We start from the raw sequence: 19,028 nt of genomic DNA, 5'->3' as shown, positions 1-19,028 counted from the left end.
GGTATTAGTAATTATTAGTCCATGTCCTGAACAGAAATCTAGAAGATGCTTACATTATTATGAAATATGTTCTTTTCTCTGAATTTTTTTCAAAATATTTCTGTTTATATGGTTTTCTTTCATACTTCACTGTTTAAGTCTCTAACAGGGGACCGACTTTTATTCATACCAGCTGTCTTCTGTAATGACTAGAAAAATTCTTCCACTTTTTCGTGAGAAGAACTTCCTGTGGGACCACAGGCACAAGTCTCACTGTCCCATTCCCCATTTTGATGTTTCCCCATGCTATTCAAGATTTACTGTGTTTAGCATTGAACACCATAGCTGCCTCTTCCATTCACTGATTACTGTTCAGAATATAACATCTTGTGGTTGTTATTTAGAAGAATCTTACTTATTTTTGTCTTGATTTAGATAAATGAAATCAATAATGACAATTACTGATAATTCTCCAGTTCTTTTCTGTCAATACACCTTACATTGATTACCTAGATTTAATTCTACTGAGGTTAAGCTTGAGTTTGTTTTAGTGGCTGGCTTTTCAGTTTGCCTTGGTTCTGCAATGAAAACATCAGAATACTTTAAGTGGGCAATGCCCAAGCCATTCTTTGTTCAATTCAATATCTAATTCTTAGTAAACCTACTAATATCTTGGCTTCTGCTGCTACTAGAATGATACTTTCTACAATTCTTAATGGAAGATCTGGGTGAAGAGAGCATTTTCTGCAGAAGTGTACACATGCTTGTTTGTGTTGAAAACCTGAATCCATTATTAAGAGCCCATGAATAAACATGATCAACTGATTTTTGAAGTTGTCTTTTAATTACTCTCATGTTACAAGAGTGACAATAAATACTGAAATCATCAATATATATAGCATTACCAGGAAAGCACTGTTCACAGCAAAGAATGTCACACTTGGAGCTATGGAGGAACACCCACTTCTTGATGATATGACTGAGATAGAATACTTCCAACTTGGACAAGGAAGACTCAGCTAGATAACATTTTAATAAATACAGGATGGTGTCCTCAGAGATCTAGGTTAAAGAGATCTTTTAATATGCCATATCTCCAGGCTGTCATAAGCTTCATCCATGTCAAAGAAAACTGAAACCAGATGTTCTTGTTTCAGGAATGCATCTCTTACATACAAGTTTCTACATGGACCAAATAGTTCAAAGTTAAATTATGTCTACGAAAACCATATCGTGTACTAGTGAGAAGATCAATGCTTTCTAAATACCAGAAGTCTGGTAAGAGCAAAGGTCGATAATTATTTGCTTGTGTTGGATTCTTTTCTAGTTTTGGGACAGCAAGGACAACTGACTAATGCTAATCAACTCTTCCTCTGTAAGTATTCTGTTGTTTATTAAGAGAAGGAGAATCATGGAAGATGTTTTATCAGTTCATAATGGATGCCACCAGGACCCTGCAATGGGGCAGGACAATGAAAGTCTTTTAACTGTCACACCATCTCAGTTATTTTTTAGTAATTCCTTAACAAATGGCTGATTGTATGGCTGAAGCCCACTGGTAGAAAATTTTATCTGCTTTTTCTCTTGTTGCTCTTTCAATATTAAATATTCAGGGCGATATGAAGCTGTTGCAGAGATGCTGCAAAATTTTCTCCCAAAATGTTTTCAATAGTTTTGGGATCAGCAACAACACATCCACTGTGCTACAGAGTAGACAAATGGTATGTTCTAAAATCTACCTTTCATTTCTGAATTTTATCCCATACAATTTTAGCACTAGTTGTTTGACTAATTGGATCTAAACTGGTTTTCCTATTATGTCTCACATACTGTACTTTGGCCTGATAGTGTGTAAAAGATATTAAGTCTATGTGTTGGGGTATCTATGAAATATAGTGTCTTGATCTTTTTTGACTGCTTGGCATTCTGGGTTCCCTGAGGCTTTGGACAGATTAGAAATCAAGGAGATATTTATAAAATTCAGGCTGTTGCTGTCTGGATTATTAAAGTAAATTAGCACCTCATCATGAAATACTAGTGCTCTCTTTCCTAGATATTCAGCTAAAATGAAATTCATCAGTGAATGGAACGATACAGCTGAATTCCTTGTACTTTGGGGTATTCCACATAATATTTCTGCCATTTGGTAGAAAATGCAATTACTATACATGCGATCTTCCTTTCTCAGAGGAATCTGAAAATAACATGAATTTAGATCAAGCTTTGAAAATGAATGAGCTATGTCAAAACTCATTAACCATTAATCAATCTTATACAATGGAAAGTCAATTGGATTCATAACCTTATTCACTGCTCTAAGATGAATAATAAGTTTTCATTTGGCTTTTGAATTAGAAGAAGATTTATCCAAAGATACCTGCCTTTTTATGTCTCATATCCAAATTTCACAGACTAAAAGATTGTAAGCTAATGGACACATTCGAATTTCTTCACAGCGAATGTTTACAAAACCAACCAGAAGCAAGAAATAACAGGAGCCACCAATCGCCTGCAGGTAACAGTAATGTAGTTAACCCATCCAACCACGCCTTAAACAAAGATGAACTCTCGCTACTCAGTTTAAATTTTGCCGTAGCACCCAGATTGATGAACAAACCGGATTTTATTTGTAATATTGAGAGGCTTAAGATTCATCCCAAATAACATAGCAGACAAAATACGTTTAGAAACCGCCAACATTTTAAATATAAATCATAAGAAAACAATAACAAGCAACTTAACAAAACACGAATCAACAACGGTGAAATCGTTAAAATCAAATTCGAACATCGTAATAACTAGAGCTGATAAAGGAAGTGCCACCATTATTCTAAACTGAACCACTTATTGGCAGGGTTGTTAACTACGACCCAACCAATAGAATAAAAAAAGAAAACAGAAAAATTACTTAAATCAATTACTACATGGCCCAAAGATACAGTCAAAAAATTACTTCCGCACTATGCTCGTTCCCTGAGAATTTACAGTATACCAAAGATACACAAGCAGAACACACCACTCCGGCCGAAAGTATAGACAGCCCCAATTATCACCTAGCCAAGAAATTAGCGGCAACACTCAATGAGTTGGTAGTTCATTCCCCCTACTATATCAGAAACAAACAACACTTCATAAACATAATCAAAGACATTACATTAGAAAAAGATGATTTATTGGTCAGTTTTTACATCTCTGCACTCTTTACAAATGTCCCAATCAATGACACAATCCTTCTTTTACAGAACAAATTCCCTCCAGATATCATGGCGCTCTTTGCGCATGTATTATGTTTTGATTATTTTGCATGGCACAATGCTTTCTACCTACAAAAAGAAGGCACAGCTATGGGCTTGCCATTATCCTCCCCATATTGCTTTTTATATGGAACATTTTGAGCAACATGCTCTAGATTCCTCTCCTTTAAAACCCAAAATCTGGCTTAGATACGTTGACAATGTTTTCACGATCTGGTCCCATGGCTGCCAGACACTTTCCTTAGCCACCTAAACAAACAACACAAATGCATACAGTTCACAATTGAGATTGAAAAATAGAACACACTTCTGTTTCTAGATACACTTGTCACATGTCTTCCTTCACCGTGTACCAGAAACTGACACATATTGGGTGTCATTAATACTCCAACAAACAGGGCTTTGAAGATATCTGCTCCAATAAACAAGCACTGAAAGACGAATTTAAAGTTATCAGCAATACTTTTCTAAAAAATGGTTACAGCCAAAACACTATTAACAAAATTCTCTACAAGACCTCAATAAAAAACAAAGATAAACCAGACTACAAAAAAAACTATAACCATTCCTTACATTAAATGGACATCAGATAAAATAAACAGAATACTACAGAAGCACAACCTCAAAGCCACCTTTAAACCTACTGCAAAATTAAAAAGCTTACTCAACTCATCCAAAGACCCACTCCCTCCGCTAGCCCACCCTGGAGTATACCGTATTTATTGCACCTGTAATCTATAATATATATATAAGGGAAACAAGATGCACAATTCCTATCAGACAAAAGGAACATAAATGACACATTAAATATAATAACTATGGTGAAGCTGCCTTTCTGATCATGCCCAGAACACTTTACATAGAACCGACTGGAAGAGCACCAGTTGTTTACATCACACCAAAACATGGTATGAACGCAAATTTAAGGAAGCCTGTGAGATTCTTATCAACCATCCCAATCTGAACAATAATGATGGTCTAAAAATCCCAAGCATATGGAAGGCACATATTCTACCCATGGAACCTTTCTCCCTAAGAGTTAACTATAAACAGGACTGTAAGTAATCCAGAATCCTAAATCTAATATAACAATAGTAATGTTAAAAATAGGACATCATTGTTACTGTAAGAAAACTTTATAAGAAAGAATGTTTCTCTCATGTTATCTTAAATAGAATTTAGCTTTGATGTAGTTTCTAAATAATTAATTAATTTGTAATTTTAGTGCAGGTGGCTACTTTGAACCTGATTCGCCAAGATAATGGATGACTTTCCTGTTGTCACAGATACTTACATTTTCTTGTGCAATTCTTTAGTTGAACTTTAGTCATTGGCTACTAAGGTTATCATATTTCTGAAAGGTGGCATATTTTCTAAGTTAGTGTGAAGATTTAATTTAATGTGTTTGTGATTTTTTTTTTATGTTTTTACGTAATGTTGTGTAATAATGTTGATTCATTTGTTATTTTAAGTGGTGTTTGTAATGGCTTCAAGAGGTTGCAAAAATTCACCTAACAAAGAGGATACATCAAATACCCATGCTTTTGTGCAAGTGGGACAGCCGAGATCGAGAGCAACATTGCATCAAGAAGGAATGGCCAGAAAGAGTCACATTAGAACCCGGAAGTAAAATGTGTAAAGTAAGTAATTAAAGATTAATCTTTAGTACATACTTTATATTTCGTTGTCATGTCTTTTTCCTTCAAAGCTTCTTTTTGAACTTTTTCTGTGAAATTCTTTTCCCAGGTTGTCTCTGTGCAACACCCATTAATGGTCTACCATCATGTTGACATTCCACCTGCCCTGATACCTTCTTTCCATCTTCTTGATGTCTTGGTAGAATCGCTCTCCTTGCTCTTCGCTGACAGTTCCCAGATTCTCAGGAAATAGTCTAAATGAGAGTTGAGAAAGTGCACTTTTAAGTTCATGAGCATCCCAAATCCTTGAATTTCTGTAACATGTCTTCCACAATCATTTTATAGATTTCATCACCTCTTTCAAAGCTTTCCATGCTTCTTTTTCAACAGTTGCCATTTTTTCTTCAAACAGTTTATCCTTCATAAGTTTCCTGATGTCTGGACTGATAAAAATACCTTCTTTCAATTTTGCTGTAGATAATCCCGTAAATTTTGCACAGATGTATTTAAAACACTCTCGTTCTTTCGACAAACCCTCGACAAATTGCTTCATCAATCCCAGCTTAATGAGAAGTGGGGGTAAAAGGATTTTTTCCGAAGAAACCCCTTGGTCCCCCCCCCTCCCCTGGGCTACTGAATTAGAAACCATTATGCAGGTACACGTGAAAGTCTCTTATGCAGCATATATGCAAAATAATTAGTCATGTGTGTCACCATAGTAAACTATTTCAGAATGCTGCTGGTCAGTAATCATCAATACAGTTAATCGCAATGGGAAAAAGAAAGGATCTTTTGGAGTTTGATAAAGAACTAATTGTGGGTGCCTGTCTGCCTGGGGCCACGATTTTGAAAATAGCAGAACTGACTAGTTTCTCAAATGGTTAAGATATCCCAGGTATTTAATCAGTGGAAAAATAATAACATTGGTTGTCTAGGAGGCATAACTATGGTCTTAAGAAAGTCTATCAGGAACAAGATCACCATCGCCTGAGAAGGCTCGTACAGACAAACAGAAGTTTTTGTGTGCAGCAATTGACTGAAGCATTTAATAAAGGCTGTTTCCAACCAATATCTCATTGAACTATGTGCAGGGAATTGAAGAGGATCAGTATTGGTTATATAGAAACCACTGATTTCTGCAAAGAACTGGGAGGTTCATCTATAGTGGCATCAGGAACACCATGACTGCACATTGGAAAACCAGAAAAGTCATGGTCTGATGAGTCAACAATACACCTTGTTCTGTACTGATGGCAATCAGAGAGTTTAACAGGAACCCCATGAAGCAATGAACCCAGCTTGCCTTATAAACACAACTCAAAGTTCTGGAGGTGAAATGATGGCATGGGGCATGTTGGTACAGAACCAGCCCTCTGATATTGCTGGAAGGTTGAGTGTCTTCCAAAAAATATCTGAACATTGTTGCTGATCAAGTCCATCCTGCAATGTTGACTTTTTATCCACCAGGTGATGGTTATTTCATGGAAAACAATGCTACTGTCCATCATGCATGGGACATGTTAGAAAAACAGATCTGGGGGCAAAGTCCTCTTCCATCAAATCTGAGACAGCTAAAGGTAAACACCTGGTATGTTGAAGACATATATGCAATCCAACACCTCGTAATATCTATGCCAAACCACATATGTGCTGTAATTTGGGCTAAAGGAACTCTAAAATGGTATTAAATAAAAGTTTCTAATTCAGTGGACAGTATGTGTATATTAGATCTTGTCATAAGAGTCAACAGATATCAGGATTTTCTCACTTGCACTTGACACATAGTACTAATATACTTATGGGTTCTTTGATTTCTCATGTATGAGATCAGCATAACACACACACACACACACACACACACACACACACACACACACACACACACACACACAGAGCTATCTGTGTGTGTTAATTGCATTAATTTTAACATATATAATGAACTGTGTTTATTGCCCATTGATGCATGCAATTCATCAGCTAAGTAATCTATACAAATTCATGTTTTTCACATGAAGATAAAAAGTTCAATAAGTATTTCCTCTTTTATATAAACCTTTCTTTTTAAAGATTTTTTATTCTTTCTGTTTAATTTCTATTAGTAAAAGAATGAAACCTTCTCAGTATGCAGATTTCTCTAAGTTCATGTTTATATTTAAAACAGTTCCATATCTAATGTTGTAGTAAGTCTCAAGTTTTTCAGTTGGTAAAGTGAATGCTCAGCTTTATAAAGTAAAATAATTATGGCATATACATATCTAAGATAATTTTGGAAGATATGTGTCAAATAAAATTGGAACATTTTATAGGTTTATAAATGTGGAAATAATGGTATAAAAATATAATATTCAATAAAGTGACAATACATAATCTTGGAATTTGACAAGTTTCACCAGCAAGTGAGTACACTATTTTCTGAAGAATAAAGCTACAAGGTTGAAGTATATACTCAAATTCACGATTTAAACAAGAACTACCTGAACTACTATTAAAACTGATTGTAATTACCGTTGTGAGACGTTCTAAAGCAGCAAATCGTTCCTCTTGTGCAGCAGCTGATTTTTCGAATGCTTCATGCTTTTTAAGTAACTGCTCAACATCATCTATTGTGTGCTATGAATAAATAAACACACACACATACATACATACATATATATATATATATATATAAAAACACACACACAGTATATGCACACATACAGACATCAGTAAACATTCTTTCATAAACTTTTAATCTCTTACACTCAATTTTCAACATAACAAAATCTTAAAATCGAAAAGAATTGCTTATTATGAGGAATTTTATTTTTGAGTAACATTACTGATGTCATTTTAGTAGCAATTTTTTAGTGGCTTGTTCGAGTAAATGGATTCACTATAATGGTGTGTTATTATGAAGGTTGAGTTAACTGTATCACAAAATTTGTATCATGTATTATATGATTATAAATGATTCTATCAAGCCATTATTACTTCAATGGCTAAATGTAATAATAATAATGAAACTTAAATATATATGCATCTTAAAATACATTACAGTATGTCTCCTCTAGCAAAATGAAATATAAAACTTATGCTGGAATGGGGAGGAGGGAAAGGACTAAGAAATTCTTTTGTAATGATGACAACTGGAACTGATCCTATATTAAAAATGAAAGCTTAATATAATCTGTACATTTATTTTAATTGTTTAGCATATGGGGGAAATACAAGAATTTGTTGAGCAAAACTATATAGAGACTGACAGCTCAGTTAACCAGTCAACGGCACTGTCTGCTGGGAATAAAGGCAAATTACTGAGGCCTACAGGAAAGTAGTGTAAGGGGCAGTCAGTGATATAATGTATAGTCTGCATGGCACGCACACACACAAAGGGTGACTAAAATTCCCCACAGATGTAGTAAGTGGGCAAAGTGGCTTTGTCCAGTCCTAAATCTGTTTAGCTGATGTCAGAGGTGTCGAGGTAGATTGAGTCCTGGAGATTTGATGGTTGGATCTGTGATCAGGTACTTGCTTGCAGTTCATTTTAGAGTCTTCTCCACCAGTCCTATGAATCATCATCATCTGGTAATTTCACAAGCCATATGGGAGATCTGAAGCAAGGTTGCATGTGGAGGTGAAGAGATATTTTGATAAATATGAAGATATGTTATTTCTGATTGTCATTATTTCTTTGATGATAGATTCTCTTCTGAAGCATGGAGGAGTGATATGGGGAAGAACAGGTAACCATGGGAGAGGAGTAGATCATAAGGTACCAGAAATGTTCTCAATGTTATGTTAAGCTATGTGTCTACAATTCATGTGGTGACTTCGGCTTCAAGCTGGTGAACAATACTTGACAACAGGGAAGACTAGAGCCAGGGCTACTTTTCTAAGATTTGAGGCAATAAAACCCCAAGTTGTTCCTGTCAGCTTGTTTATGATGTTGTTCCTGGCAGATATCTTCAACTTAGTTTTTACCAAATGTTTTCAGTAAGTTAGACTATGTTCGACTGTGACACCAAAGTAACAATCTGTACATATAAAATATTGAAGTGATATAGCATGCAGTATTCATAAAAAAACTGAACACATACCAAAAATAGGGGAATTGTGTGTATACTAAGATGATAATTATAGTATACTACAGATTCAAAAAATTCAACAGGACTGCATAAGATTTGAAATATTGAATAGAACATGCAAACCATGGTAAAAGAGCACTGCTATGGGTATTTTGAAACTCAATACAAACATCACAGAAGGAGAGGAGGGAGACAGACAGTATAATCATAGTTATCATTCTGATGATATTCTTTTTTCATTATTTTAATATGAAAGAAAAGAAAGATAAAGAAACATTTGTTCTTCATGAGCATGAAGATGAACTGTGAAGGGGAAGTGAAGAGCTGCTACACGTATTAATAGATTTATTTTCATGGATAATGATGAACAATGTCTATAGAAATATTTGTAGGAAATGCAAACAGCAAAAACTGAATAATATGTGTGTGAAAGAATGGGGAGTGAATCACACAGATATTCAGTTTTTGCTGTTTGCATTTTGATGGATCAATGATCAGCCTAAATTACTCCCTTTTGTAGTGATTCAAGTATTTATAGGAAGCTCTTAGGAGTGCACTACCAGAAATTTGCATTATTCAATAGTTGGAGAGATCTGTATAGGGATAAAAGCCATTCAGAGATGCCTTGAGCAAAAGAGAAAATGCAATTTTTCTGGATGACAGGAAGGCAATGTATAATATGTTTAGTCTAAGAGAGAGTAAGTCCAAGAACAGAAATCTCATCTTAGTCTACAGATTTGGAAGTTGTTAAAGTAAGATGATGGAAGAAAAGGATTTTTTTGTAAGAAATAAACCAGAGCTGAGTTTTATCATAACTCTAGAATGACTTGGAGAATTTAAAACTGTAAAACCCTTTAAAATGATGTTGTTAAATATTATATGAGAAAATAAAAATCCACATCAGGTAGTGTGATCCAGAGGGGAAAAATACAAGAAATTAATGAACAAAACTATATAAGATTGAGAGTTCAGTCAACCAACTGATACACTATTTGAGAGTAAGTGCAAGCTCCTATGGCCTCCAGGAAAGGAGTGAAGGCAGTTATGAGTGGTATAATGCATAGTCTGCATACACAGTGACGTGTGCAAATGGGTGACTGTGAAATTCTCCACAGATTCAATAAGTGAGCACAGCAGGCTTTCCTGGTCCTAAATCTGTTTAGCTACCTTCAAAGGTGTTGAGAGAGATTGAGTCCTGGAGGTTTGATGGTTGGATCTGTGATCAGTTACTCTGAAGTTCATTTCAGAATCTTCTCCAATAGTGCTGGGGGATATCATCTGTTATTTTCACAAGACAGATCTGCAATCTGGAGATAAGATCGCAAGTTTGAGGTAGGGAGATATCTTGATGTATGGAAAGCTTGATGTTATTTTATTTATTTTTCTGATAGTAGCTTTTCTCTTTTGAAGCATGGAGAGTGATGTGATAAAGGAGAAGCAACCATAGGAAAAGAGCAGACCTTAAGGTATCAGAGATAGTTCTCACTGTTATGTTGATCTGTGTCCATGAAAGTTGTGTGGTGACTTTGGCTCCAAGGATATGTACTGTATTGATGGAGCTGTACTTCAGGAAGTGGACGAGATTCAGGATCTTGGAGTGATGATGGACAGTGGACTGAAGTTCTGAGGGCGCATCACACGTGTTACAAAGACTGCACATCATATTACTGCTATGATAAAAAATACATTAACATGTAGGAATAAGAAGGTAGTAGTGCCTCTATATGGACTATTGTGCTTAGATTTGGTCACCTAGTTTTTATTATGATGTGGAAACACTAAAAAGGGTCCAAAGATAAATAACCAGTGATATCAGGACTCTGGAGTGTTCAACAGCAATATAAAGCACAAGCAAGAAGGTGAGTGGTATGGTAAAACAATGAAATTAAAGATGCCAAAAAATTATATTCTTGATTTAATCATTTTTTTGCCCTGTCCTGAAAATACTTCAGATGCAAATTTTATTTGTTTACACTTAGATAAAGGATTAAATCAAGAATATAATTTCTTGGCATCTTTAATTTATGAGAGGAGGTGCTCAGCACATTGAAAAATATCATTGTGAATACAGCAGATAGCATCAGTCCATGAGAATGTGCAAGAAAACTAGCAGTGCCCCTGACAAAATTGTTTAATCTAAGTCTCAGCTCTGGCCAAGGGAGTGAAACCCTGGAGCCACCTTTATATAGTTCCATTATATAAAGGTGGCTCCAAGACAGAAAAATTACAGACCAATAGTATCTCTGGAGTATTGGTTAAGGTATTGGAAAAGTTACTTAAAGGTGAAATTCAAGAATGTGTGGAGAGAAATATGATACTCTATGCTCCTGCCATAGTGATTGATTCAAATATTATAATAAAGTGACACTGAAATTGGATAAAGAAAATCGTTACTCCATTGTACTATTAGACTTTGCAAAAGCATTTGGCCGAATACCACATAAAAAGCTATTATGTAAGTTGGAGCAAATGGGAATAAATATGAAACTGGTGGCATGGATAGGAGGATGGTTGATAGATGCCAAGATATTTGGTGGAGTAGAATCTAGACCATAGGTTTCCAAACTTTTTCAGGCCACCACCCACTTTGCAAGACATAAATTTTGTACCCCCCCATTATAACAGTTTTCCACGTTCAAGCCGTTTGATATTTTTGACGTAAATAGCAACTAATGATACATTACTGCTTATGCCATTAAATTTCTAAAAAGAAGTGACCAATATGTGCTTCATCTTGAACAAAGTTATTGCTATACCGATTTTGGTGAAATGTAGCCCATATGTAAAGATTGTAAAATGTATGCTCGAATAACATTATGCACACTTTCATCTTCACGGTTTAAATATGAAAATGTGGAATACAATTAAGAGATTGCATTGCATTAGTAAGAATCTTATTGTAATAATTAAAACACCATTAAATATATTACAAAATTGTTTATTTCTAACTTATAAAGTAAAAATACAAAGCAAAAATAACAAATTAATGTGAAGTTTCATACAATGGTTTAAATATGAAAATTCAGTATACATATTAAGAGATTGCATTACATTAGTATATAAATGAATTAGATGGTTTATTTCGAACTTACAAAGTAAAAATACAAACAACAAATAAATTAATGTGAAGGATGAGCCTGGTGCATTTTTAAAAGTTTGTTAATATCGGGTTCAACTTTCGTTAAAAACAGTCGTAAATCACCACGCTCAGTTATATGCAATTGGTTCCTTTTCTTAGATAGTAAATTCACTACAGCACTAAACCCACGCTCAGCCAAATAAGAAGATGGAAATGCAATTAAAAATTTCTGCACTATTTCCCATAATCAAGGGTACAGTGTCGGTATTGATTTTTGAAGCGAGAACTCTTGGTATCCAGTTTTGAATTTTATTTTTAGTTCTTCATTTGTTGCGAGTTTTACGAGTTCCACTTCTAAATTTGATGATCCATGCTTACATGTGAGAAAGGATCTAGAACCCAATTTGGTATATTCATGTTTAGAATATCCTTGAATCGCTCATTGAAATCAGCATGGAGAACCTCCAAGTGTTGGCAGTATGTAAGTAAATCTTCCTTTTTGAGAGACACTGCTGATAAATTTGAAAAGTGGCTGTATTCCCCTCGGCCCACTTGAACAGAAGAAGTTTCCCTACAAAAGCGGCAATAACGTTTTTTGTTTTAATTAAATTCAATTCATCACCTTGTAGTTGTAGATTGACTTCATTAAATATTTTATAGAGGTCTGTCAAATAAGCGATGTCATTTTTGGATGTAACCAGGTTGGCCCGCAATCCGTCGTCTCTGTTTTCTAGGAACTCTAGTACTGAATCAAACAAATTGTAAAATCGATTCAGACAAATATCTTTTGAAAGCCAGTGAACTTCTGTGTGAAGCAGCAAATGATTGAAATCTTCATCATTTTTCACTACAAAGTTGGCTAAACAATCTGTCACTCAATGAATTGCTTTTAATCTTGTTGACTACTCTAATAACGTAATGAAGCGACGTGTGCAGGCGTTCACTTAAATTTTTCGCAACCAAATGTTGACGATGAAGAACACAATGTATAGCGATTACATTTGGTACTGCTTGTTTCAAATGCGCTATGAAACCCTTGTGGTGCCCTGTCATTGCTGGAGGACCATCAGTAGCAGCAGACAAAATATTACAAATAGGAATGTCTTTCTCTTGAAAAACTTATTCATGATACATAGATTCTCCCTTTGTATCTGCTTCCAAGTTTTTAGCAAATAATAATTCTTGACAAACTTTTTCTTCTTTTATGAATCGTACGTATGATAAGAGTAGTGGTTCATTATTTGGGAGAGTTGATTCATCGAGTTGAATGGAAAATTGGCATGTGTTCAAATAATCGCACAATGATTTTTCAACGTCTTCAGCCATTTCATCAATTCTTCTTTGCACTGAATTATTGCTCAAAGGAATTTCCTGATGATATCCGACGCTGGCTTATGAAGCACAATGTTTATTACTTCTTTTACTGCCAGTAAGATTAATTCATCACCAATTGTGTGTGGTTTTCCCGCTTTTGTGATTAATAATGAAATATTATAAGAAGCTTGAATCCGTCATTATCTTGTTTAGTGGACGACGTAAAAAGTTTTGACATAGTTAGACGTTTAAAATATTTTTCTTCTAGTACTTGAAAATAGGACAAATCTTTATCCTTTTTGTCAGCATGCATTTTAGTCAAATGCTCTTGTAGCCTAGAAGGCTTCATTGCTTCATTTGAAAACACTTTTTGGCAAATCAAGCACATGAGTAATAACTGGTTTGTAGGAGACTGAATAAAACCATATTTCAAATACTCAATACTATACTGTAGACATTTCTTCTTATATTCAGACATAATGAAGTAATAAAATTTGCTAAAATATTCACAAAATAAAATATTTAATTTACACTTTGTATGACTCCACTTATCTATCACACTTTCGACTGATGATTGCTGGCAAAGCACACAAAAAATAATGAAACCTATTCCTAAACCACTGCTAGTCCGAATCGACTTGCATGCATTGACTTGTTTGCGATACCATCGTACTCATGCTTTGAACAAGTCACTGCAAGCACCCATATTCCTGTCAGAACATGCTGAATTGAGTGAATTACCTACGTAATAGTTGACCGACATACTACTAGTTAAGACTCGTCTGTTGCGTGGATAGACTAAAGCCTGTATGGCACGATCAATTTTTACAATGGCAAAAAATGAATAAATTTTTTAAGTATATAAAAAATAGAAGTTAAAATATCCTGTATGACACTTTCAATTTTTTATTTTGCACGCAAGCGCATTTTGTTTGTCCAACCACGACATTATCTGAATAATTATAAATAATAATTAATAAGTAAAATAATTACACAAGACATAAACAACAAACCTACAAAATATAACCACAGAAAACAGTATAATAAGTTTCGAATAATATTTGCTTTGTTTTTTCCTCTAGTTAGTAATATAAGTTAGTACTAACTAGGCTAACTAAAATTTACGATTTTATTTCTTTCTTGCCATTATTATTTTTATTCATAATATTAATTTATATAAAATATGGTTTATTTTTGTACAAATCAATTAGAAAAGTGGTTTTATATATTTTATATATATTTTGAAATGAAATATAACGAATATATTTGCTACTGTAAACATAACCTATTATACACACATATACACATGCTCTATTTTCTCATTGACATAGAAAATTGACATCTATTTCTATCTGACATGGTAAATTTTCAAATGATTAAATAATTGAAATAGAAAATTGATAAAAAAATTTATTGTGTAAGACGGGCATAAGATGAATTAAAATGCAATATTTAAATTTTAAATATTATCTAATCGCAAAATCACGAAAATAATTAATTTTTAAATATATATTATTAATTTCTTCTATAAAGAGCCACCGCCCCCTAGACTGCCCCCAAATGCTTCTGATCCCACTATAGCCCCCCCCCCCCTAGAAGACTTCAGCGCCCACTTTGGGAACCTATGATCTAGACGAATGAGGATGATGTGGGAGTATCTCAAGGGCCACTGCTGTTTAATTTGCATATTAATGATATAGGGAATGATTTAAGAGAGAGATATTTAGTTGTTTGCCAATGATCCAAAACTGGAGAGGGCAGTAGTCAATATCCTGCAGAATGATTTGAATCAATTGTAGTGTGGGCAAAGGATAATGATTGTCAATTTAATATCGACAAATCTGGTGTCATGCACTTCAGGACAAAAAGATTACATACTGTGTATCCTGCTGATGGTACTGGAATTTCAGAAAACCAATGGGGCTGATGGTGGACAGAGGGTTTATTATAAAAGTTGGCAAAATAGTTGAAATGATTACTTGAATGTTGAAGAACACACTGATAAGTCTATGATTTGGCTGCATCTTGACTATTATGATTCGGTCACCTTGGTGGTAGACAGGATACAAAGATGAGTGACCAAGCAGGTTATAAGTGTGTGGAATGCTTCCTGTGAGGATAAATTGAAGGTGTGTGGGTTGCAGAGTTTAGCAGAGGTAGAAGAAAGGGAATTATAGACACTTAAGTTACTAAAGGGGATCTATAACAATGACACAAAAGAAATTCTATACATGATGAGCAGGGAGGGAACAAGGAGTCAACTCTGGATGCTATGTAAGAATGTGGTCAGTAAGGACGTGCAATCTAGATTTTTGCTTGGAGAATGCTGAATGAGTGGAATGGATTGCCAGAGGTAGCTGTGAGCACCCTGACAGTGAATGAATTCCTATCATATGACATGAATACATATCATACATAGTGTAGGCCTCCTGTGATGAGTTTTCTGACTCCATGGAGATACATAATAATTATACTTTCATGCCATATTGACCAATTATAGTATTGGTCAATATGGCATGTTATTGTTATATATCTTAAGAAAACCATAAATTCTTAGGGAACAGGTGTAATGGTGTTAAATTAGATATACCAAGAAATTATATTATATTCTTGTTAAATCTTCTTGAGAGTGGCAAATTTTTTTTTTTTTTTTTTTTTTTTTTTTTTTTTAAACAGCAGACGATAGCCATGAATCAACGCTAATTAAATAATTCTATGCTTTTCTTTTTAGTCTTCTGGTTAGTTGTTGGATTAAATTTAACAAGTTGATGTGTTTTGTTCTCAGATGTATTAATTCAATTTTTGTAGGTATATTGACAAGTTTGAAACAACAGGTAGCACTAATTTTTATCTGTAATCACATTATCATGATTTGAAAGCTGCCAGTTCTGTTTTGTTGAGGATGCTAGTTGCTGCTTTGGTATTATTTATAATGTTAGAAGTTTCTAACTGAGTTACCGAAAGAAGCAAAAAAGAAGCGAGAGAGAGTGAACATTGTAATTTGCCTGCCATGCTATGATAGAGGTGAACTGAGAAGGCACTGATAGCAAATAAAATGATGTCGAATCTGTAAATAGACCTATGGTCTGAATTTTACGGACAGAAGAACTGCATAATGTTGATGGACTTACTCTGCACTTAATGGATGCAGAGTAAGTTGTCTAGAGACAGCTTGGTCTCCAAGAGTGCAGAAGCACAAAGGCAAGGAAACTAAAGCAATTAGAGTGGATGAATTCAAGTTAGAGGGGTGCAGTTAGTAAGGGTGTGAGGACTAGATTTTTTGTTTGCAGAGTGAATGAATGAATGGAATGGATTGCCAGTGTTGAGTGCTCGGTCTGTTAACGGTTCAAGGATAGGTATGACATTGTGTAGATGGTCTGGATCTCCCAGAATGAGTCTTCGGACCACATGGGATGTCTGTACAATAATAAAATGAGTTGGGGGAGAAATTTTATTTCTTTTGTATGGGATACATAAAATTCAATTTTTAAACTGTTCTTGGCAAAGTTTAAGTCATAGAGCACCTGCTTTACGACTCTCCATCTCCACCACTCCACCAACCGCAACTACCTTCATCATCTATCGCCAACCACTATTTTCACAGACAATCACAAACATCCATGCCCATGGCGGGATTCAAACCTGCAGCCTTTTGGCTGGAGAGTGGATGCACTAATCACTCGGCCAACCAGGCTGGAAATTTTTCATATTGATATGGCTGTTCACTGCAGGTAGTTGATTGTTTCCCTTACATGTTTGTAGATAGCTGCTTCTAGATTCATTCACTAGTAAAGAGATATTCAAATTTATTACATTTGTATGCTGTCAGTTTAAATCTTGTTTCAGTTTGTAAAAATGGCTATAAGATTTTGTTTAATTTTGTTTTTTGCAGTATAAAAAAAATACTGTGAAACATCCATAATAAAAGTTGTTCATTCCTGTGGTCCTTATGCATTTGTTTTAGTGAGAGCCAACTGTATATTATATGTGGTCTCTTAATTTCAACCTGATGTGAAAAGATCCATAGGTTTTTCAATTAGAAACTGAAATTTCAACTGATTATTCTGCATCATTCATCTAGCTTTTTCCAGTTATGTGCTCTTTGACTCATTTCTCAAAGGTCGTGGTATTTGAGCCATATCACATCAGATAGTTTCTAACTTAGAATCTCCTCTAGATAATCTTCTTTGGCTAAAAATCCCTGCATCAATCTATCAAAATCATACACTCTCTCTTTTGCTTGCTTAATGTTCACAACTCCAAATAATTTTTCTTCTCCAACTGCATTGATTCAACAAGCAGAGATGCAAAGGTATGTGACATTACTAATGATCTCACAGAAACTGTTCACATGCTTAACTGATACATTTAACTATCAAATACTAGATCTCTTCTTCACTAGTGAAGAAGAGAAGTCAAGTATACTGTGGATATTGATTATCCCATACCATCTTCCCTTTCATGTAAAGCTCATGACAGGTCACAGTCAAGTAACTTGGTTTTTAATAAATCTGCTTGCTTAGTTATCTAGAGTAGTTGCTCTAGATATCACTAAAGCAACTAATCATACTTATCACAAAAGCCTATTAAATAAGCTTCCATCATACAGACTGTCTTCTACAAGTGGGTTATCAGCTTTTTCTCTAGTTGCATGTGATGGTGTACAAATCTTTCTTCTTCAAATTTTTTTAAAACTAATGCCAGGGTTAGACTAAATTCTCTGACATCCAGTCCTTTGTTTTGCGAATCACAGCACACTGCAGTTCTCTTCCTACTTTGATAAACCTTACACTATACAAATCAACAAAATATCTACAATATTCAGAATTATAACACTAAATTTTGATCTCTACACCATTCTTTAATGGTCTGATATGGATACGTGGACACTGTTATCACTCATAGTGCTCTTTAATTACATTTTGAGATAATAATTACTAACTAAATTTATTTAGTTAATAAATTATTATGCTACTGTTTCACCTTTGCCACCACGGCATCTTCGTGGCCACAAAGAAATACAACAAATTCACCCCATTATTTTTAAAACATATATTCGGTTTCCGCTGTTTGCATTGATTATAATAAATCTTTCCAGAGCAAGTGTTCATTATGATGAACACTTGTCCTCCCTCATAGATCAACTCTAAACTCACAACAACAATTTTTTCTTCCCCTTCACTTTGTCTTTAGGTGATAGATGATTTTCGTTACCCAGTGAAAGGACAACCATATTTACTTCAGGCCTGAAGCAGGAAGACTGGGTTAGTTAAGCTTAGCAAAACTACAGTATTAAAAACTGCATGATCCGTATATGATCTTTTCATGGATGAAAGTCACATTAAAAAACTGACTATACTGTACATGTAAAAGAGTAATGAACTAGAGATGGATGGGTCATTAAATAACTGACCTGCTCTTTTCAATATGAATCAATAATTTTTAGAAAATTTCTAGAAGTGCTGCTCCAAATATCCCTATGGTGTTCCCTCTTCTCATACAGTAAAAATCTGATTTTTACTGTATGAGAAGAGGGAAGAATCTAAGGAATATTTGGAGCAGCAGACAAACACTCTTCATATCACCTTGAAACATTGTATACTTATTTTCGTTTACATTTACTGAAGTTATTACTTCTTAGCAATTCTTCTAGTATACTTGCGTAACTCTTGCCAGGAATAATCGGTAGAAAAATACTTCT

The 19,028-nt window shown here is 34.6% G+C and overlaps 1 protein-coding gene across 4 annotated transcripts in view; it reads right to left on the bottom strand.

Moving 5' to 3' along the window:
• The window catches only part of LOC150097387 (spectrin beta chain-like), a 795,721-nt gene that overhangs the window by 100,113 nt on the left and 676,580 nt on the right, over window positions 1-19,028 (bottom strand). For all 4 annotated transcript variants that reach the window (XM_090407783.1, XM_090407784.1, XM_090407785.1 and 1 more), the window contains exon 40: window positions 7,376-7,480. In XM_090407783.1, coding sequence (XP_090263909.1) covers window positions 7,376-7,480 — 105 coding nt within the window. The remainder of the gene's footprint in view (window positions 1-7,375; window positions 7,481-19,028) is intronic.

This window comes from Typopeltis vanoorti, chromosome 17, assembly GCF_054136105.1.
Source record: "Typopeltis vanoorti isolate ZY-2024b chromosome 17, IOZ_Tvanoo_1.0, whole genome shotgun sequence".
NCBI classification, from domain to species: Eukaryota; Metazoa; Arthropoda; class Arachnida; order Uropygi; family Thelyphonidae; genus Typopeltis; species Typopeltis vanoorti.
Note: the sequence above shows the minus strand (reverse complement) of the source record. Positions and strands in the feature narration are given on the sequence as shown.